A 22,205-nucleotide genomic window follows, 5' to 3' on the forward strand; every position below is an offset into this window, starting at 1 on the left:
AAGGTTGACCTTTTTTATACATGTGTTCAGGAAGTGGGGAGGGAGGCACTTTAAGTGGAGTGGCTCTGAAAGCCATTCTCATTAAAATGCCCTGAGCAAGCTTTAGCTAAAATGCTTCTGCCACCATTTTTAAGTGTGGGGACGCTGATACATGAGACGCTGGAGTCTGTTGGAGTGCAGTCATTACCATGCTTCAGCAGACTCGTTTAATGGAGCCTGCTCTGACGCGCTGTACTTACAGCGCATCAGAGCAGCTTTGCTGCTTATGTATAGGGGCCTGTGGTTTCTGCATTGGACTAGGGTGACAGTGCTTTGGAGTCAGTTATTGTCATAGCATAGCTTCCCATGACTTTAGACAAATTAGCTGGGGTTTTGTTTACACAGGGCATTAATCAAGAATATCTATCCTGTTTTCAATTAACACCCATTGCTTAAGTTCTCTATGCAAACAAACCCTCTCTCAGTTTACCATCTGCAAATAGGGAACATCACCTAGAGGGGGGAGCTAATACAAACTTTTATTTCTGAAGGGCACAAATATTACACTGGATAGCAGAAAAAACAGATTTTTTACAGTAATATTTTTTCCATTCACTTGCATTATTAAAAAATTAAGTATATTACTGTGTTTGTGCATGGAAACTGGGAAGTGAAACTAACTGAAGAAATGTGAAACAGGCTAGTTATCCAAGGGCCGTAAACTGCTTGGCTAATACAGCCCACACAGAGCTGAGCACTCTCTCAAAAATCTTCCAAGATTTCAAAGTTGTTCTGGAACAAACCCAAGACAAGGTCTTCTATAAAACCCTTGCATGCAAGTGACCTAGCATGTGGGAGACCAAGGTTCAAAACCCTGCTTTAATAAACATTTAATTATTTGTACTTAATGGTAACATTAAGGAAAACCCTTCTTGAAGTGGTCACTAGCCTGAGGCTTGGGCCCATTAGAAGTCCTATATTCAAATCCCTGTGTTGCCTACTTCAGGACAGGGGTTGAGCCCAGACAGGTGGCAGAAATGAGAGAAAAATCCTCTCATTTAGACCAGTTACAGCCTACAGCTGAGAAACCTTTCCTGTGAAATCTGGCACCCAGTCCCACAAAAAATGTTGGTTTCAAGAAATCAGTCTTTTTGGAAACAAGATTCCCAATCAAACCCATTCCTTTATTCCCTCCCCATGACCAGTATACTTGGGGAATGCTTTAGCACAGTGGTGTTCAAACACATGGCCCTGCCAGCTGGTTGAGTCAAGTGGGGCTGGTCTATGGGCTGAATCCCTCAGAGCGCTCAGGTTGGTTCCTAAACGGCCCAGCCGCACCCTGTGCTGCCTTGGCTCAGTAAACCCAGTGCAGGACTATGCCCCTAAATTGGGCTCCACAAGTCCAGCCCAGGCCCATGCCCCTCGAGTCTAGGCTAGGATGGGTGCCCTTAGGTTGGGCCCACAAGTCCAGCCCAGGCCTGTACCCCTAGGCTGGGCCCCGTACTGCCTCAGCCTGGCATAGGGTGGCCATCTCAGAGGACAGCCCGGTTGTCCTCTATTGATATGAAACCGGACAGCTTTATGTCCTCTATTTTCTCTCTTCAAGAGAAAAATCTAGGACACAGAGGTATGGGGTTTCGTATTAACACAGGACAGACCAGCAGAACACCTGACTGTCCTCCGAGGGCCACCCTAGGCCCTGGCAGGAGCAGACCCCAATGCCTCAGCCCGGCCCTGCGCGCCCACAGTGGGCCCCCCGCCGCCTCGGCCTGGGCCGCACCTCGGGGCGCCCCATGTGGCGGCCCGCTACCCGGCTCCTCTCGGGTCTGGAAATGTGGCAGCAGGGCAGCGGCGATGGAGGAGCCTGTGCAGAGCCTCGGGGCGCCCCACTGGCTGGACGGCGGAGCGCGCTCCAGAGGGAGCTGAGGTGCAGGCCAGCAGCAGGGAGCCGCGGCCGAGCAGCCCGCGCTGGGGAGGCGGATCGAGCCCGCGGCTGAGTCACCGCCCCCCTCTCCGCCCCCGGAGCCCAGCCCGGCCTGGCCTGGCCCCGGCCCCAGCCCCAGCCCCGCCAGCGGCGGAAACACCATGAGCCGCGCCGCGCTGCTGGGGCTCCGCGGGCTGCGGGCTCCGGGCCGCCGCGCCTGGAGCGCGCAGACCGCCGGGGCCTGCCCACCGTCGCCGCCCGCCGCTGTGAGGATCGGCTGCGCCTCGGGCTTCTGGGGAGACACGGCGGCCTCAGGTAGGGCCGGGGCCTGTGGGCAGCGCTCGCGGCCGCCCTCTGCCGGGCTCGTGCCTCGGGGGCCGCGCCCCGAGGGGCTTGGGACGCTGCGGAGCGGCAATGCCAGGTCTTAAATATAGAAATGATCCTGTTGGCTGGTCCAAATGACCGATTTGCTGAAAAAAAAATCCAACCCAACTCTGGTGCACTGAAAAAGTGTGCAGATAAGTACGTAAAGAAGTCGGCCTCTGATTTACTTTTGGTTGCTCCTCGCTCTTAACTGGGCAGGGAGTGACAATGGGGTCATCCAAGTTGAAGCATCTTTTTTGGGGCAAGCAGTCATAAGAAAGGGTTGGTAGCAAACACAAAAGTTGGATTATTGCTTCTCAGCCCTTTGCAGGCTAAGATTTAGCAGGGGCGTCCGGATCCCAAGATCTCCGGGCTGCACATAGAATGCTTGCCAATGGATTTGGGAGTCATTGGGGATGCATGGGGGGTGCATGCGGGTGCATGTGCACCCGTTGAGATTGGCTGTGCAAACCCCGGGAGCTCCAGCCGTAAAACTGGAAGTGCCACCGGAAATGCATTTCCAGTTTTGCCACTGGCTTGGGGATTGTCTGCTGGGGAATGCCCCCTCCAGTCAGTGATCAGCTACTATCCCCCCCACAGCAATCTGGTGCCCCCCAGACAGGAGGCACCAGTCGCCCATGTTGGGAGTACAAGCAACCCCCACATAATGCTGTTTCGCTTAACACTATTTCATGACAACATTCATTTTAAATTGATACCTGATCCCACTTAGTGCTCAGCACATTTTGCTATATAACATTCACAGTCGCCATCGTGGGTCTTTAAAAACACTTGCAGTGACCATCTTGGGTCATCAAATACTTTTGGTTTTGCTTAATGCTCATTTTTTCAGGAACCAATGAAGAGCGCTAACTGGGGGTAGCCTGTATTTGAAGTGCCAGGGTGAGAGCCTGGGGTGGAGGATGTTTGTGGGTTGTAGCGCCATACATGGTGCTTAGAACGATTGAGTTCTGCGTGCTTGATCGATGTAGTTTTTGAAACAGCTGAGTTTCCTATGATTTGGAACTGATTTGGCTGATTTGACCTGGAACACAAACTATATTAATTAAAAAAAAAACCCCAAACCCAAAAGTTAGCTAAAATGCTCTGAGAGTGACTTGGGTTTTGCATACGCTGCATCAATTAACTGTCTTAAAAACAGTCATAGGTTTTTGAACACTTTTACTGTTATTCATCAGACATTGCACAAGCATTGCAGTTATCATACCAGTAGGATAATTATTGTACACCTGGTAACACTGCGGTGGAGCGGCACACATGCTGCACGGTCTAGGGGCTGCACGGGAATCCTCGCTATCACCGACACTCTGGCCCCGGTGGCCCCCAGCTCTGGTGTTACTTTGCAAAGCAAAGGAGCGACAGCCAAGCACTACCTTTCCCCAGTGTTTCCCCAGTGGTGCCTTGAGGCTGGGAACCCACTAGCCTGTCCAGATCAGTAACTTCCCCCTGGCAGTCCAGCCCTGCCTAACAGAAGCCCTTGGATTCATCTTTCACCAAGTGGTTGTGTTTGGTGTCCTTTTTCCACCACCAGAAATAAACCTAAGTGCCACTGGGTCAGATTAATAGCAGTGTTGCCAACTCTCATGATTTTTGGTGTTGTTCTTAAAGTCTATGCTTCAGGAATGTGAAAAACTTATAAAAGAAAGCTAATTTTTTCCCCATCCCTAAAATGTAGACTTTAAGAACAATGCCAAAAATCAAGAGAGTTGGCAATACTGCACTAATCCATCTGGCTCAGTAGCCTGGCTTCACCTGTGGCGAGGACCAGGGTCTCCTGTGGACAAGCCTGTATACCACCCTGGTCCCACTAGCTGCCAGGGACCTCAGGTGGTGGCTTTTCCACAGAGCCATGGCACAGGCATGTATCTGGCATGCTTCATAGATGCCCCCAACACCTGTCCCTTCTGCCAGAAGAGAGACACCCTGACTCATGCCTGCCTGGAGTTCACCAGGCTGCAGCCCCTTCACTACTTCCTTCAGAACCTGCTGCTGAGGGTCTAGCTGCACTTCTCCCTACACCCTTTTCTTTATGTACTCTGCAGCCCCACCACATCTCCGGATCTGTTGGTCAACCTCCTTCTGGCCCTGGCCAAGCTGGCTGTGGGGCCAAGATCCTGTCTCTGGGCAGATAATCACTGGGCAGTGTCCAGTGGCTCTCTGGCCTCACTTGGGGACCATGGGGTGCTGTCCGGTGTGCTCTGCTCCATGACACACTAGTGTCACCCCTTGGCACACTAGTTTTAAATCTCTCACCCTCATTCCTGTCCCTGTTTTGTCTTTTGTTGTCCCAAGCATTCTGTTGTTGCCTATCAAGTGGCCTCCCTTCATAAGGGAGTAGGGTGGTCATCATAGAGGTCAGTCCAGTTGTCCTCTGTCCTCTATTGATACGAAAACGGATGCCTTTATGTCCTCTATTTTTCTCTTTAAGAGGACAGAGTAGCAGAAAGCGGGAATGTCCTCTGTGATGGCTACTCTATAAGGGAGGTATATAGTGTTCCCTTGTGGGCATTGGTCCAGGGACAACAAACAGATCTGGCCCTAGCCAAGATTGCAATCTGTGTGACCAGGTAGAAGCCTCTGCCCTGGGGGATCCCCAGGGGCTTTGGGGCTATTTTTCTGTCCCTTGTCCATTCACATCTCTGGGCAAAGTTTTACTGAGTCATGTCCACTGGCTCCCTGGACTCATTTGAGAGCCAGAGTGCATTATCTGGTATACTTTGCTTGATGTCCCCCTTTGTGCGCTTGCTTTGAACCTTTGACCTTCACTCCTGTCCTTGTTTTCTTCTTTAGTTGTCCCCTATAATCACTTGATGTGCATATAGTGGCCTCCTGGATTAAGGGGGGCTTTTAGTTTTATTTGGTGGACAATGGCCCATTCTCCCAATGCTCATCAAATAGGCCATTTCCACCCATGACAGAAGTAGATGCTAGAGGGAGAGCGAGATGGAGCTAGAGGGATCTCCTCTAAGGCAGTGGTCTCCAAACTTTTTTGATCGTGCACCCCTATCAGTAAAAATTTTTTGAGCGCACCCCCCCAATATATGTATACACATAGAAATAGAAATAGAAGTTCTAATATTTTCTTCTCGCACCTCAATGGATTGTCTTGTGCACGCCCTGGGGTGCGTGCACCCCACTTTGGAGACCACTGCTCTAAGGGTCTCAACATTTTTAGATACAAGGCAACTGAGGTAGACTCCAGGAACCTCTCTGAAAATACTAGCTCTTAGTTTTCACTACTTTTTGGCTACAGAAAAATAATAGAGCAGTTTTTCTTTCAGAAAGAACTCAGAATGGCTGCACCTAGGGATTTCTATTTGCAGTCTCTGGGATTATTTTATGAATCTCATTTGCACACCTAAGAGTGCTAACATTGTGTGGCACCCCCTGACACCCTTGAAAGGATTGCAAGGCACCCTGAGAACCACTGCTTTATTCATTACTCTCCCTGGTATCCCCCATTATTGGTTCAGAGTAAAGGTGTCAGGAGAAAGATCTCCAACTGTTCTTTTCAACAGCTAAGTAGTGGCAATAGCATTGCATGAAGCATTACCCAATAACAGCAGTATCTAGGCCCAGTTCTACAAACACACATGTATGTCAGGGCTTGACTTTCACAATAGTGTTACTGATCTCAGTGGGGCAGCTTACAGGAGGAAATTAAAAGGCAGGGTTGATTTGCATCTTATGGACTAATGCACATACACATAGGGTTGGATTAATCCTTTAGTGGCCCTTAGGCAAACAAAGTTGTAGGCTCTCACTTAATACTATATATTTATATTACTTTTTTCACTTTATATATAAAGTAAGCCAAACTGGGCCCATTCTTCACTTGGGGCCCTAGACATGTTCCTTGTTTGCCTGTGTGTTAATTCGGGCCTTTATACACACATGCTTTCTTGGGCTGAAGATTACTCGGTCATATGCACAAGATTTGGCTCCACAATTCTCATGGTTATATTGTTGTTTTAGGTTTTGAAGTATCACTTCCTGATTTGAATTTTTTCTTTTATACAATGACTTTTACAGTAGAAGTTGACTTACCAGATAATGGTGATTTAATTTTTTTTTCTATTAGTTCCTCAGCTTCTCTATGGAGGAAAGCTTGATTTTCTGGTGTTTGATTATCTCTCTGAAATTACCATGTCACTGTTAACTGCTGCGAAAGCCAAATCTCCAGTAAGTAACTTTAAATAATGAAATGTAATGAGAGACAGAAATTAGAAGAATTGTCCGATTTATAGCATGATTTATTTTGCTTAGTTTTATATTTCTCCATGTTTCGGGCATTAAAATATCATTAAGTTAAAGTATCATAGCAATGTGATACATGTTTTAAGACACAATCTTTCCAGTTATTCAGAGATTCAGGATATAGAACGGTAAAGCTTTGTCAGCCAAACATTACAATATAGACTTCAGCATACATTTATGGGAGACTGCATATGTGAGTAGCAAGTTGTAGGGTTGGATATTTAGTGTCCATGGAAAATAGGAAGTATTTCACATTGCAAAATTTCAGTCTTCATGATTTGCATTTTAGTTTGATGCATCTATCAGACTTGTTTAGAATTATTGCATATTTATTTATTCGTTAGATTTATATCCCACCATATCCAAAAGGATCAGAGCAGCTTATAATAAACAACTACCCCACAGACAGGATTCCCCAAACAGCACCCTGAAATTCCATTTTTATACTAAGAAATAGCAGCAGTTGCAGTTTGTTAGAAAACTGCTGTAAGCTACACAAGAGAAGGGGAATTTATCTCAAGTTTCATTATGGTTTCTATTTAGTTTATTATTATTATTCCATAAATTGTTGTCATTTCTAAATATTCAAAAATGTATTGTCATATAAAGGAGGAATAAGAAATCTTTCATCATTTATATAACAATGTATGGGGATGATTTTGCTAAATGTTACATGTTTTCATTATTCCAGTACTTGCTCATTCCCTCACAGGGTCAAGCCTATTTCTATCAACAGGTGTTTTTTTACTACTCTAAATGGAAACAGCATGGAATCATTAAGTTCTAATCCTGATGAGGTTTATGTACATGCATAATTTTAGTCACATGAGTAGCCCTGTCAAAAACAAACTCCTCATCCCTCCCTCCAAAAAGCATTGTGGATTGATTCAAGTTTAGTGTTAAAAATAATACATCCAATTTCATGCAGAACCTCTTGTTGAATTGCTGGTTTTGAAATGTCTATCTCATATTGTAAACATGTAGTACTGAGAAGTGATTGCATCATTTTTTCCTGAATGATTCAACAGACTAATTAAAATAGTTCTATTTAATAACTTTATTAGATTCCTGTGAAGTTTTATTCATGACAACTTGTCTGATATTTATTTCAACCTATGTATTATTGATTTAGGAATTTTTGTATTTCTGAGAAAAATCGATTTTTTTCAGGTTTCACTTAAAATGAAATCCATCATTTTTAATTATACAGTGACATAGTTTCTATAAAATGTGCTGTTTTTCATTCTTTCTCAGATGTAAGAGCCAATAAAAGAAAAGGGTGGATTTAGCCAAAATAATATTCTTGAAAATAAATTGTGTAACATTTTATTATTTCCAGGATTTGGGTTACACACCTGATTTTATTTTGACTGCAATGGCTCCCTATATAAAGGATATTCATAAGAAAGGTATGCCTTCACACACAGACACATAGAAAATTGAAAAACTTAATTTGCAATTTCTTTTTCTCCTTAGATGCATTTCTGTGTAGCTTCACTGTTAACTATTTATAAAGTTGAGTCAGAAATAGTTTTGCTATGTCACGACAGTTTTTGTGATTTCCAAATTTTTGTATCATCCCTATTCAGGATAAAAATATTATAAAGTTCATGAACATACAGCCTGAAAATTAAAATGGTAATTGATTCATTATACTGTTTTGTTCTGATTTTTTTTAAACATTTTTTATGATCAGTTACATTTGTAGCTGCCAAATGGAACTTTTAAAAAAGCCTTCGATCTAGTATCCTACAGTCACCTCTTGGCTAAATTGGCTAACTGCGGCCTCAACCTCACCACAATCCTCTGGCTGGGGAACTGGCTCTGCGGTAGGACCCAGAGGGTGGTGGTCGATGGGAGCCAATCGTCTTGGTGCGCTGTGACCAGTGGGGTCCCTCAAGGCTCTGTCCTAGGGCCTATACTATTTAACATCTTCATAAATGATGTGGACATTGGTGTCAGAAACAGACTGGCCAAGTTTGCCAACGACACCAAACTCTGGGGTAAAGCATCCACACATGAGGACAGGAGGGTGATCCAGGCAGATCTTGACAGGCTCATGAAATGGGCGGATAAGAACCTGATGGTGTTCAACACCGAAAAATGCAAGGTTCTTCACCTTGGGAGGAAAAACCTGCAGCCCGCTTATAGGCTCGGTAGTGCTATGCTGGTTAGCACTACAGATGAAAGGGACTTGGGGGTCAGGATTGACCACAAGATGAACATGAGCCTTCAGTGTGATGCTGCAGCTAGTAAAGCGGGCAAAATGCTGGCTTGCATCCATAGATGCTTCTCAAGCAAATCCCGAGACGTCATTCTCCCGTTGTACTCAGCCTTGGTGAGGTCGCAGCTGGAGTACTGTGTCCAGTTTTGGGCTCCCCAATTCTAAAAGGTTGTGGAGAAGCTTGAGAGGGTGCAGAGGAGAGCCACGCGCATGATCAGAGGTCAGGAAAACAGACCTTATGATGAGAAGCTGAGAGTCATGGGGCTCTTCAGCCTGGAAAAGCACAGGCTCGGGGTGATCTTGTGGCCACCTATAAGTTTATTAGGGGTGCTCATCAGGAACTGGTGGAACATCCGTTCACCAGAGTGCCCTAATGGATGACAAGATCGAATGGCCACAAACTCTGCCACGACCGATTCAGGCTGGACATAAGAAAGAACTTCTTCACTGTCTGAGCCCCCAAGTTTTGGAATAAACTGCCGGCAGAGGTGGTTCAAGCACCCACTTTGAATGCCTTCAAGACACATTTGGATGTTTATCTTGCTGGGATCCTATGATCCCTGCTGACTTCTTACCCCTGGGGCGGGGGGCTGGACTCGATGATCCTCTGAGGTCCCTTCCAGCCCTAATGTCTATGAAATCTATGAAATATTGAACATATTGATATATTTTGTTTTTAACAATTGCAGAATTTTCTGCCAAAAATATTTCCTTATGAAATTTTTAAAATGACCTTTTTCCTATTAACAGTTCTAGTTTCAACTAATGTTTCATTGAAAAATTCAAAATCAGTTCTCATTGTTTAGATTAATAGTACTTTATTCCTGACAAACTTAGACTGCTTAATGTACGAGTATTTTGCCAGACAGCATCTCTGCATGACACACTAAAGCTGAAATATGAGAATAAAAAACTATAACGCTATATTTTTCCTTAGCTCATCATACAATTACAAACTATGCTAGAGTAACTAGTTGTTTCTGCTAAAATGATCTTGGTGAAATATAGATTTCTAATTATTAATAGGCTTTGAATTTACACCAGTGAGAACTCTTGTTTAATTCTTTAGGAGTAGAAATGGTAGCACAACAGGATAGTTCATCACTTTTGGAAGCTTTTCTTTAGAAATATTAAGCTGGGAAAAGTAAGACTACGAATGCCCCTCCTCATCCCCACCCCTCCCCTAGACCTTACATTCTGAAGAACTTGTGATTGCTATGGAAGTGGTTGTGATATAAACTACTCTGTGAATGTGCCTACATGACATATTTACTGCGCGGTTGGCTAATTACCTGCACAGTAAATCTTGCGGTGTCTACACGTATGCCCCTTTTAGGCTAGAGTAAACTAATTTACTCTTTAGCAGGATAGTACTTGTAAAAACTATTCACAGCAGTACACATGTATAACTCCACAGCAAGGCAAATGTAGATGCTGGAGGGGCTGGCTGGGGCACAAGGGTGCTTCATTGTGGGGGCTGCCTGCTGGCTAGACCCACACTGAAGCTTCTTCATGTCCCAGCCCCATCTGCAGCACATTTTGCTGGTGGGGGAAGGGGAGGTAGGGAGGCAACCCTGGGCTGGCAAGCTGAACCCCAGACCCCCCTGCCAGCCAGAGCCGTTCTACCCTGGCTCCACGTGCTGTGCTGTGCTGTGCATGAATAAACTGCAGAGCTTGTTGCTCTGGAGTTAATTGCTCCCAGGTGCACATTCAAACAGCATGCCCAGGAGCAATTAACTCCAGAGCAATAAACTTTGTAGTTTATTCATGCACCATAATTACATGTGTAGATGCGCTCCATTTTGGCTCAATATAACCCATTTAATCACAGTCTAAATGAAATTGGTATTTTTAATACACTTTTATAATTAAAATTGATGAGATGCCTGAGAGTATGCAGAGATGAATCCTATGTTTCAGGATGTTTTTGCGGGGTTTTTATGTGAATGATGGTTTTAACTCTAAACTCTTTGTCTTGCTCAGGCGTTCGTGTGGTTAGCAATGCTGGTGGAGTGAATCCACTTGCATGTGCTGCTGCCCTCCAAGATGTGGCAAAGAGAGCCGATGTTGATTTGAAAATAGCTGTTGTTGCTGGAGATGATCTAATGGGCGAGGTATTTTACTGATATGTTTTATGGCTCACTAAGAGTGTGGTGAGTTTGACTGGCTTTTTATGCTGCACAAAGGTGACATTTATTATAGGTGGTATTATTTAGCACCTTGCTTTATCTAACTCCTTACTCATATTATTGGAAGGTATTTGATAATTATTACTTGTTTTTATCTAATCTTTTATTATATTGGAAAATCATTTCTAACCTTAATCTATTTTGTATTTGTCATGCACAAAAGTTACATGTATATTATGTGAATCAGATTGTACTCAAAGGAACTAGACATAACTGCTTCCATAATTGCTGACAATGATCATGTTTTCCATTTGTTACTCTGACGGCATTGTAAGAACCCAGTCATGATTAGTGTTTCAGTTCTTTAACAAAACCAACTCACTTTAATACAGACAAACAATAACATGAATGAGCCTAGAAGCTCATACCTTTGAGCAGGAATTCTATCTTAACTTCTGTCTGTAGTTCAACTCAGTTTTTCTAAGGATACTAGTTCCCATTTGATCATCTTAAAAAATAGCATTTTTTGTGAGATGAGGAAAATGTTTAGAAATTAGATACAACAGAAATTCAAATGTCCTGTTCAAAATTCAGAAACACATCCTGTTTTTCCTAGTTATTTGTAAATGATAAAACATAAATGCTACATAATGATGAATGTTGGGCATTAAGAAGGAATGCTTTTTGTAGATCAAATGTTTTAAAAGAAAAGTTTAATAATAAAGTCCAATGGTAAAACCTAGCCCTACTGAAATACAGAGATGTTCTGTTATCTATTTTTATGGGTCAAGAATTCACCCTGCATATACTCCAACTCAAAGCTGGCCTGTGGATAGTTGTGTGTGGCATGGAGACTTTCTGGGGAATCCTCCCCCTTGCCTCTGGCAGTGTGTCATGCTACTGTTGTTGTTTTGAAGATGCCTTTGATGGCACGTAACCTGGCCTGCCTCAGATCTTGTGATACTGGGTTCAGCAGAATGGAACAGATGCAACCTCAGATGCATCATTTCTATAAGCACTGTATGGCAGAGCCATATCCATTTGTATATCAGAGAGAATCTTGCTGCCATGGAGAAAGCAGGATATAGCTTTCAGTCAGTGGTTCCCAAAATGTGGTCTAGCGAGTATGGTCTGCAGATTACACTTTTCCCCCTCGCCTTTTAATTATAAATATGATCATAAGAATAGTCCACAAGAAATTCTGAAGTTTTACAGGGGCCCTTTGACCTCTGTGGTTAAATCCAGACCCTGCTCAAGTCTGAGTTTTGCCATGGACCTCAGTTGCATCGATATGTCACCTGTGGTATGTTGCTGAGGTGACTGTCGTGATTGCAGTTTGGATATTTCTAATCTGCAGTCAGCATTTTAGCTTACCTAAATTGTTGTTAGTTCATGATTCAAATAAGTAAAACACAATTATGTAGGAATATTTTTATTGTTCAAACCTTGTGATTGTGACCCAAGAGAAATTCTCCCACAGTTCATGAACTGTCAGCTGTTGACTCCAAACTGAACTGATATTGAGACAAGGGAGGTAGCACCTTAGCTTCCCTTCTAGCTTCTTTGCTAGCCTTAGGCTTTCTGGCTTCACAGGCACCATGATCGAGCAGAGGTACTTCTTTAAAAATGATTTCATTTTGTTCAGTTTTAAAGGTTTTAAGGACATTTGAAGAAATTCTAACATAATCAGTTGATAAGTTATTTGGGCTTATCACAGCTGAATTAAATAGGACACTGATGTTGAAGGGGACATCTACGTGGCACAAAGCCGTGTCATTTGAAGATTCTCCAAGCTAGCTGTGAATGTGCTAGTTTGTGTACTGAAGCTCACTTAATGCAAGATAGTGTTGTGCAGAGTTAACTAGTCCAGGCTCCGTGCTGTCCTAACATGGCTTTTAGTTCTGGAGCTTCTGGTTCTGGTTCTAGTAGTAAATGCCAAGCTACCTCGAATATCTCTGTGCAGGGAGGCTTTGCACTGTGTAGATATATACAGAATCTCTTTTCTCTGTCTGCACAAAAGCTCTAAGGAAACAGTTTGAATCTTTCATTGGATAGTATGTGTTAACCCAGTTTACATGTTGCTTTGTATTTAACAGCAATGCATTGCCTGGAGTAACTATAAGATGGGCATTTTGTTGTTGTTTGATGTTTATTAAAGGATTTATATTAAATGCCATAAAATATTAATAGATTTGGATGTTTTAACAGAAAGATAACCTAAAAGGAGCTGGTATTGTGGATATGGAGAGTGGGAAGCCATTTCCTGAGGGTATTCACAGCATGAATGCATATCTTGGGTGAGATACTTTAACAAGTTTTTTGTATGGTATTGATTATGTCTGCTAATTTCATTTAGATTATTTTAGTTTTAAAGTTAAATGATTTAATGTAAGATTTCTTTATATATGTTTTCCATATTTAAAACAACCTCCAAAATCAGATTTATTGTCTTTCTGGTTAGTAAATATTTTAGGATAGCGCTTTACCTGTTGTGATATTTTTTTGGGCTCATATCTTCCACTATTCTTCCTCAAATTTTAGTTCAACCCAAAATAAGTGTAGAATTTAGTATATAAAAGGTATGCACCACTACACCTCCTTAAGCCATGTTTTTTAAAGTAAATGGCAATTAATTCTTTCCTTTGTGCTTTATTTAATGCTGTTGACATGTTAGGCACATTCTGAACATTCCTACTTGATTAGACCCCTTAGGGACATAGTTGTGAAGAAGTCTAGTTTGTAAGTCCCATGCAACCTTAGCCAGGAGCTAGGTGCTGAGTTATTCCATCCAGCCAAGAAGGCTGTTGCACTTGAGCATGTGCAAGTAGCAGAACAATAGACATCTAAGTAACTTTATAAGTGAAAACTCAGCCACCTCTAGATTCTCAGGTGCTTAAGCAGTTAGGCTGGATTTTTGTGCGGTGCTCAGTTGGACTTAGGTGCTTACATTTCAGCTAAGTTACACTAATATTTTTAGGCACTTATATGTATTTGGCATCTATTTGGGGGGTGGATTTTACCTTAAGTTTTTATTTTATTTTTTTTTCTTGCAAGTACTGTTTTTTTCTGTTTTGAGTCTTGACAGACAAAAGTCTGTTTTGGGGGAGGAGTATTTTTGGTTTAATTTTCAGAGTAAACAAAATATAATGTAATTTACACAGAAGTTAGGGGCTTGATCCTTGTTTGCTTGGTAAATGCTGTGGTCTAGGTCATGAAGGTTAGGGTATATTGTAAATGATCACTCCTGGTCTTTAAATATTTGAACCCAATGTAACAGAAACAGAAGAGACTACATCTATATTATTTTTATTATTTTTTTCTGGTGAAAGCTGCTAAAGTTTTAACCCTGAGTATCTGTCCTAACAGGACAGGTATAATGTAAACTGCAGTACTATTTCCCATATAGGTCCACCAATTTACCTCTATGTCTTGTAGGATTAACTGCAGTAGAGTAGTTAGAGTTCAGGTTTCTCAGCTATTCCCCAAGAAAATGTCACTCTAGTCATATATGTTTTTAAAAAAAATCTGCCCACAATTAAGTATGGGAGAAGCAAGGGGTTTTTGGAGATATTTTTTATTGGATCAACTGTAAAGCTGGGAGAGATAAGAGACATGCCCTTCCTCAGGTCTGGGAAAGAAGCAGGTGCAGCTATATAACAAATAAAACAATGGCTTCTATTTAATTCCAGATGTAAATTAAGACAGTTACTTAAAGCAGGGGTGTTCAACCCCTGGTCCATGGGCCAGATCTGGCCTCCAGCACCTTTTCATCCATGTAGGTCTGGTTTGCAGGGTGGTTTGGGACCTGATCCTAGCACATTAGGCTTGGTGGAAGCAGCAGTGGGGCTCTAGAGCCTGGTCTTGGCATATAGACCCAGGCAGAGGTGGTATAGGTGTCACAGGGGCATGGAGGTGCCCTGTGACTTAAAGGATAAGAGGAGAGTTGTCAATCAGCAGAGCAGCACAGCTGCGGGTTGCTGTGGCAACCAGCCGGTAAGGTGACCGGAAGGGGGCAGGGCCGGGCCCGTTATAACAGCTCAGGCTGGAGCCCGTGGGGCAGCTCCCCTCCGGCCACTGCACAAGCAGGAGCTCTGCAGCGGAGAGCTGAGCAGCAGAGCCTATGGTGGCAGTCTGACCACTGCAATGATGCGAGGGGAGAGGGAGAGACCTGAGAAAGATATTGGTGAGAGCCGGCGTTGCGTGTGGTTTGTGTTATAAGCCGGTGGGCTTTTTGCTTGTGTTGTAGCCGCGTGGCTCACGGCTTGTTATGGTTACACCGGAGGACTGGGTGAGGCTGTAGGGATGTGAGGAGGCCTCACGGGGGCTCCCCAGCAGCTTGGGGGTACGCGGTGCTCAGTGGGGCACAGCGAGTGGTGCCAGTGGGGCATAGCAGTTTGCGCTGGAGAGGCGCGGCAAAGGCCCCAGAGGGGGCAACGGGCGCGAGAGGCGCGGCAAAGGCCCCACAGGGGGCAACGGGCGTGAGAGGTGTGGCAAAGGCCCCAGAGGGGGCAACGGGCGCGGGAGGCGCGGCAGAGGCCCTAGGTGGGCCACATATTCGATCAAGCCACTCCAAGGCGGGCGGCAGGTTTCATTGACAGGCACCCAAGACAGGTGCAGGTTAAAGAGTGGTCTGGAGGGTCCCCGTACCAGCAGGGGAGCCCTAGGGACCAGAGGGGCCAGGTAAGGCTCCGGCCGCCTGAGCCTTACAGGACACACTTGATGTTAGGGTCATCATCGACAGAACTTTGAAGGGGCCAGGTAGGGCTCCGGCCACCTGAGCCTACCGAGACACACTTAGTTGGACAACCATCATTGGCAGGGGTCAGCAGGGGCCAGATAGGGCTTAGGCCGCCTGAGCCCAGTTGATATAGAGAGTTAATCCAGGTAAGGGGGCCAAGCCCGGGGGGGCGCCAGAGAAGGGGCGCGGATTGCGGGTTAGGCCCAGGGCGCCAGAGAAGGGGCGCTGATTACGGGTTAAGCCCAGGAGCGCCAGAGAAGGGGCGCTGATTACGGGTTAAGCCCAGGGATGCCAGAGAAGGGGCGCAGATTGCGGGTTAGGCCCAGGGGCACCAGAGAAGGGTCGCTGGTTACGGGTTAAGCCCAGAGATGCCAGAGAAGGGGCGCTGGTTGTAGGCCAGCCCAGAGGGTGCCAGTAGGGCGCAGGACCAGACAACGTCCAGGAAGACATCCAGGAAGAGCGGCAAGGCTTGGGGCGTGCTATAAGGGGAGGTCGGAGGCATGCACTGCCCATAAGGCTGGGGTGAGAGCACCCCATTTTGGAACAGAGGTAATACCAGCACAGTGTTATAGGTGCAAGTAGGCAGCTTCTCATACTGAACCTAAGATCAAAGACATGGCGGGCGAGTTGAGGGTGCTGGATTGCCTAATTGGCACGGCAGGGGGGCGCTAGCGAGTACACAGCCGCTCATAGGTTCCCACTCCATGACAATAGGGTTGTGCAGGGCCTGAGCCTGGCACATGGAGCTTGGTGGAGGTGGTATGAGCCCCTGGGTCTGATCCCTGCACATGAGGGTGAGTGGAAGCAGTGTAAAACCCAGTGGGTAGAAGAGTGTGTTTATTCTGTGAAAAGTGTTTTTCTACTGATGATTGTATGTTTCTGTCCTTTATCATTTTTTTCTGTGTAAGTTCATTCTGGAGCTGTTTAGTTTCACCCACATAGATTCCATGAGACACTAGGTTTATTGGATGAAATTATATCACATTCTGGGATAGATGTGTAGGATCTGGGGCTTCTGATAGTTCTGGTGTTGGAAATGTTGATTGTAGTGGCAATGGAAATGTGTTGATAGTTTTTGCATTTATTGTTAAGGCAGGATTGTATTCCACTTGATATCTGTATGTCAGCTGGGGTTGGACAGGGTTTGGAGGTTGTTTGGAAACAAGAAGCAGATGAGTTGGGAATATTTCTCTCAAAGTCTGAATCTCTTCAAGTATAGGCCGTAATGGAAGAGCTTTCTTATAAATACCCACGTGAGAAGATATGTGACAACCATGGGTTTATGGTCAGCAGAGGTTTTCTTTTTGCATTGTAATTGGTTATTGTGGTGTATTTAAGAGGCTTGTTCACAGATGTGGCCTTTTTCTCAGTTTCAGTGTCCTTGCTGGGTAAAGGCAGTTTTTAAGTTAGTGAAGTGGATGTCAGAGGTGTTTTCCTCAGAGCAGATGCAGTGGTATCTGAAGGCTTGGCTATAGATTACAGCTTGCTTAATGTGTTTGGGATGATTGCAAGTTTTTCAGATGCAAGTGTAGTGGTCTGTGGGGTGTTTTTTTGCATATACTAGTTTATAGGGTGCTATCCAAACTATGGATTGTGGTGACTAGAAAGTTGATTAGTGTAGGAATATTCCAGAGAGAATTTGATACAAGTTGTCTGAGCTGTGGTGGAAACAAATTATAGAATTTGAGATGTACAATTCAGATGATTAAAATGTCATCTATGTAATGGAGGTGTAGTACATGTTTGATGGTGCAGTTTTCTAAAATCTCTGTTCAGTGTGGTTAATGGAGGGGTTGTCATGTGGAGGTGGGGAGAGGCATGTACCCGTAGTTGTGCTCATGATTTGGAGGAATTGTCAGTTGTTGCAAGTAAAGCTGTGGGTGAGAGTGAAGTGCAGGATTTGTCCAATATGTTGTGGTAAAAGGAGAGTTTTATTCTTAGAACTCTGTTAGGATATAGTGTTCTTTCCTAGTGATTTGTGAGTACAAAAACTGCCTGTCTAGTGAGCTTCCCTCCACTTAACATGAAACAAAGGAGTAAGTTAGATATAGCCCCAAACAAGCAAAAGTTAAATTGAGTGTTGGGCAAAAGTCAGTAATGCAATGAAGGGTGGTGTGCACGGCTGTGCCCAACACGGTTTGGTTGCTGGGATGAAGCACTCACGTCTATTGAACGCCAATTCTTAGGGCCAGACCACTTGACTTCCTCTCACTCAGGCTCGTAGGGAATACCCTCCAACTCACCAGTTACCTCTTGATCTTTTTAGAAGAAAGGGAGGAGCCTTGGCTATTTATTTTTTTGCTCTCATGAGTATGTTGAGTTGCTGGTCCTCAGGGCTTCTCCTCCCTTTACACCCCATCCATGCACCAGCCAGATCTGGCAGGATTACCAAGCTGCCAATCATCTGGTAAAAGGATAACACAGCTAATGGGTTACTTAATTAGCCATGCTTTTTTACGGCTTGTAGTTTCGACCAGTTGAGAAGGGACTTGATAGTGGGCTACCGCTATATCAGAGGAGTGCATCAAGAGCTCAGTGAACAACTGTTTACTAGGGGACCCCTAGGGAAGACCAGGACCAATGGATACAAACTCCTGGAAGGCCGCTTCAGGCTTAATACCAGCAGAAATTCCTTCACAGTCACGGTGTCCAGACAGTAGAATAAACTCCCTCCAGAAGTGGTGCAGTCACCTATCCCAGAGGTTTTCAAGAGGAGACTGGACAGTCACCTTGCTGGGGTCACTTGACCCCTGTTGTCTTCCTGCTTAGAGCGGGGTGAGGGGGGAGCTGGACCTGATGATCTGTGAGGTCCCTTCAAGCCCCTAACAATCTATGAATCTATGAAAATCCACTTCCAGCATTGTCTTAAGTCCCCCACCTGGAGGCACCTAGGTCTGTTCCACCCTTGGGTGATGACACTTTAGTCAATTGTAGCATAGCTGCTATCTCCTATTGACTTATTTTATGGGGTCCACTGGCTAGACAGTCTATACCTGAGCTCTGCACAGAGTGCCCGGGGTCTTTCCCCTCTTAGTATAGCCTGACAGTGTCGACCCCTTTTGCTGGCCCCAAGGCACACTGATCAATTATGTCCCCTTTTTCTTCAGTATTCTAAGGGATTACCAGCCCAGACTTAATGCTTCAGCCCCCAATAAAGTTCTTTTAGCTTTCAGTATCCATGACCGGTGGGTTCAGTCTCGAATGCCTTTAACCCAAGCAAAGAAAAAAATCGCCATAACCTTTTTTAGCTTGAAGTTCATTTGATATTTGTATCTTCACTATTAAGATGATTTAGTGTGTTTTAAATATGTTTTTAATTTGTCTTCTGGCAAAAAGGGGCCTAGGTTTATTCATGATGATTTAAGGAAAACACTTTAAGAAAAGCACCTGGCTAAATTTTTCAAACTGTCCATTCCAAAGGGAGACATTGTGATCCAGGCCAAGTACAGACATTACACATAAACTGGTTTAAGTGATGGCAGATTGATCTAAACCTGTAACATACTGCAGCACAGGTACCACAGATGGTATAGGCAGCTTGTGTGTGTATCTATAATGTAGTAGGTTAGGGAAGGAATAGGCAGCACAACGCCAGATAGGGCCGGAAGCAGAAAGAAAAAGCATCAGATCAGACAGGGAGCACACAGCAAGAAGAAGGATGAATGGCAGATCGGGTAAGAGAATGGGATTGGAGTGTCACTGCGAGGCATGCCTGTCAAATTCTGATGCGCTTGTCAAAAAGGTTGGTGCTCACTGAACTAGATGATCTGCATTATTTTGGAAAGTGATATAATGGAGGATGCTTTGAGTGATAGAACATTAAAGCTATGACATCCAATTATTTGTTACAATGTATTTTAAAATCTATTATTTGGGGGGCAAATGTAGATTAAGAACTCAGACTATTTTTGTTTTTTCATTTCTTTTTATAATGTTAGAGCAAGACCAATAAGCAGAGCTCTTGACCTTGGAGCTGATATTGTTGTGACTGGCCGATGTGTTGACAGCAGTATTGTATTAGGACCACTCATTCATTCTGTAAGTATGGACTAATTTTAATAAATAATCTTAATGCTGTTTTCATAGTATTGTGAACACATCTAAAAATATTTAGTAACCATGTACTTTTTAATTTAGTACATGCATTTTGATAAAAATAGTGAGGTCATATAGCTTTTGGGCCATTATTTGACATTAAATTAATTCACCATTGGGTACATGACATTTTTTCCAGCTTCATTTAATACATAAATTACAGTGTTCTTACTGCAAGTTTAGAAGTCAGTTGGAAACTTTCTTGTCCCATGTGGGATTCATTGATCGAATAATGTGTTTTAGTTGAAGTACTTAAATAGCAACTTGGTGAAATCCAGGTTCCATTGATATCCCCTGAGAAATTTGCCATTGTCTTCAGTAGAGTCCAGATTTCTTCCTTGCTCTTTTCTCTATTTAAATTGTAACATATAAGGTTGAAACAAAAATTTCCATTTACCACAAGGGGGCGCTAATAGTTTATTTATTTATAACATACTCATGAATTCTTGTACTGGTCTATTTTCTATCAGTCAGCAATTTTATTTTATTAAGTTGAGCTTTTATGCAACATGCCATAGATTGTTCAAATTTCAAGAAATAACACAAGGCAGGATGTATGGTTTTTTGAATATTTGAATAGCTTATATATCTTTATGACCACACACCCTGGAATGTTTAATTTTCTTATTGATGCACAGTAAAATAGTGCTAGGTTTGTGTGAATATATATTTTAAAAATAGTTCATTTTAAAGTTTACTGCATTTTTGACCCCATGCTTAGAAAATATTTCCTAATGTCTAGCTAGACTTTCCATTTCAGGTTTAAGTCATTACTACTTGTTGTTCTATTCATAACAGACTTAAGTGCATTATTAACTCTAAAGTAGTCTGTGTCTTAGTTGGGCATCTGCTATTGTCTTTTCTATTAATTCTAAATGAGAAACAATGAATAGTTCATGTTATGTTAAAATTTGATTGATAAATGCGCTAGCCCGGTAAAAAAATACCAAAGCCATGCCAGTTTTTAAGGAAGATTGTCAGTAGCCTTCTCACTAGCAATTTTGAAAGGTTAGAAATAATGTATTGACTTAAGTGGCATGGCAGGAAATATATGCTAGACAGTATTATTATTTATGCCTTTAATACACTCAAGTTCTGAGGTGGGCTAGTCATTGATAATTCAAAGGCAAAACTTTAAATTCTTACTGTTTTTACACGGGTGCGTAAGACTGAGGAAGATTAATATAGTATTTTGGCAAAATAGTTCTTTGTAGCCACAGTTATATAGGGACGGTTGTAACCTCCATTAACCAATGAGATGGTTTTATGGTTTATTGTAGAAATCTAATTTAAATGGTTTATTACTCAGAATATCCAGTGAATTTTCTTTTGTGTACATATATGTGTAAAATTTGTGTGTGTATGTGCATAATGTAGTTGTATTTTCTTTTAGTTTGGCTGGAACAGGGATGAGTTTGACTTATTAGCAGCTGGCAGGTAAGTAATAGGTATTAGAAATGTATAAACTCATTATCAGTTAAAATAAAGTGAAGGCAAGTGAACGTCAATAGATAAAATACCTGGGAGCTCATATTACTCAATACCTTTGTTTGAATGCTGCAGTTTACTAATAGAGGTCTTAAAAATATATGCAGTTTTGAAACCTGAATTTTATTTAAAAAAAAATGTAAGAAATGAACACAAGAAAGTTTATACATAATGTTTTTCTGTCTCTTTTATGATAAAAAGAAGTATAGCGTGTAAAGTTAGGTTCAGGAATTACTGGATTCAGTCTGATGAACTTGTGTTATGAAAGAAGTCAAAGTAAGTAATCAGAATGTCCCTTGCAGTTTAAGAAAAACACATGGTACTCTTATATGATGATCTCAGTGAACCTATTAACATTATTTTTGAACTCTTTATTGCTTAAGAGGTAAATATGGAGGGTGACTCTAGCTCCATTAAAGTCAGCTGCTGTTGACCACTGGTTGCAGTTAGACCACTATTTTATCTGTAATCCTTTTCTATATAATGATATCCTAGATACAAAAAATAGGGTTAGTTTATTTTTGAGACACATAGTACATACTCACTAATGAAGAATACTATCCCTTTAGGGTGCAATCCTTTGAATCAGGGCTGTCCAGCTGGCCCCCAAAGTGTTAGCATGCAGCCTATGGGCTTTGGCCTGGCTGCCTCTCTGCTCCTCACCGTCCATCCCCTCCTTTGCCAAGTGCGGTCAAGAGAGGGATGGAGCAGGCTTATAGGGGTGTGCAAAGCCAGCGGTATTTGATTTGGATTTGGATTCGGCCCAATTTGGGGGACAGTGATTCGATTTGCTGATTCGGATCACTGTCCTGATTTTGATTCGGCAGAATCCGAACCTGCAGATTCGATTCTGATTTGGAGAATCAGTGATTTGGCCATAGACGCAGCTTTATATGTTTTTTCTATATAGCTCAAGGTACCAGGCACGGCTTGTGAGTATTGAGATGGTGGGGCAGATGGAACGTCCAGCAAGAGCACAGGGGGCAG

At 43.2% G+C, this 22,205-nt stretch overlaps 1 protein-coding gene across 1 annotated transcript in view; it reads left to right on the plus strand.

The window, feature by feature from the left end:
- Positions 1-1,901: 1,901 nt before the first annotated feature.
- LOC149870541 (uncharacterized) overlaps positions 1,902-22,205 on the plus strand; it is a 115,025-nt gene continuing 94,721 nt past the window's right edge. The window contains exons 1-7 of the mRNA XM_090036447.1: positions 1,902-2,218; positions 6,369-6,469; positions 7,884-7,953; positions 10,752-10,882; positions 13,106-13,194; positions 19,574-19,673; positions 21,124-21,167. Coding sequence (XP_089892573.1) covers positions 2,065-2,218; positions 6,369-6,469; positions 7,884-7,953; positions 10,752-10,882; positions 13,106-13,194; positions 19,574-19,673; positions 21,124-21,167 — 689 coding nt within the window. The 5' untranslated portion in view covers positions 1,902-2,064. The remainder of the gene's footprint in view (positions 2,219-6,368; positions 6,470-7,883; positions 7,954-10,751; positions 10,883-13,105; positions 13,195-19,573; positions 19,674-21,123; positions 21,168-22,205) is intronic.

Source organism: Crocodylus siamensis, chromosome 2 (assembly GCF_052110815.1).
Source record: "Crocodylus siamensis isolate JL-2025a chromosome 2, ASM5211081v1, whole genome shotgun sequence".
Classification (NCBI taxonomy): Eukaryota; Metazoa; Chordata; order Crocodylia; family Crocodylidae; genus Crocodylus; species Crocodylus siamensis.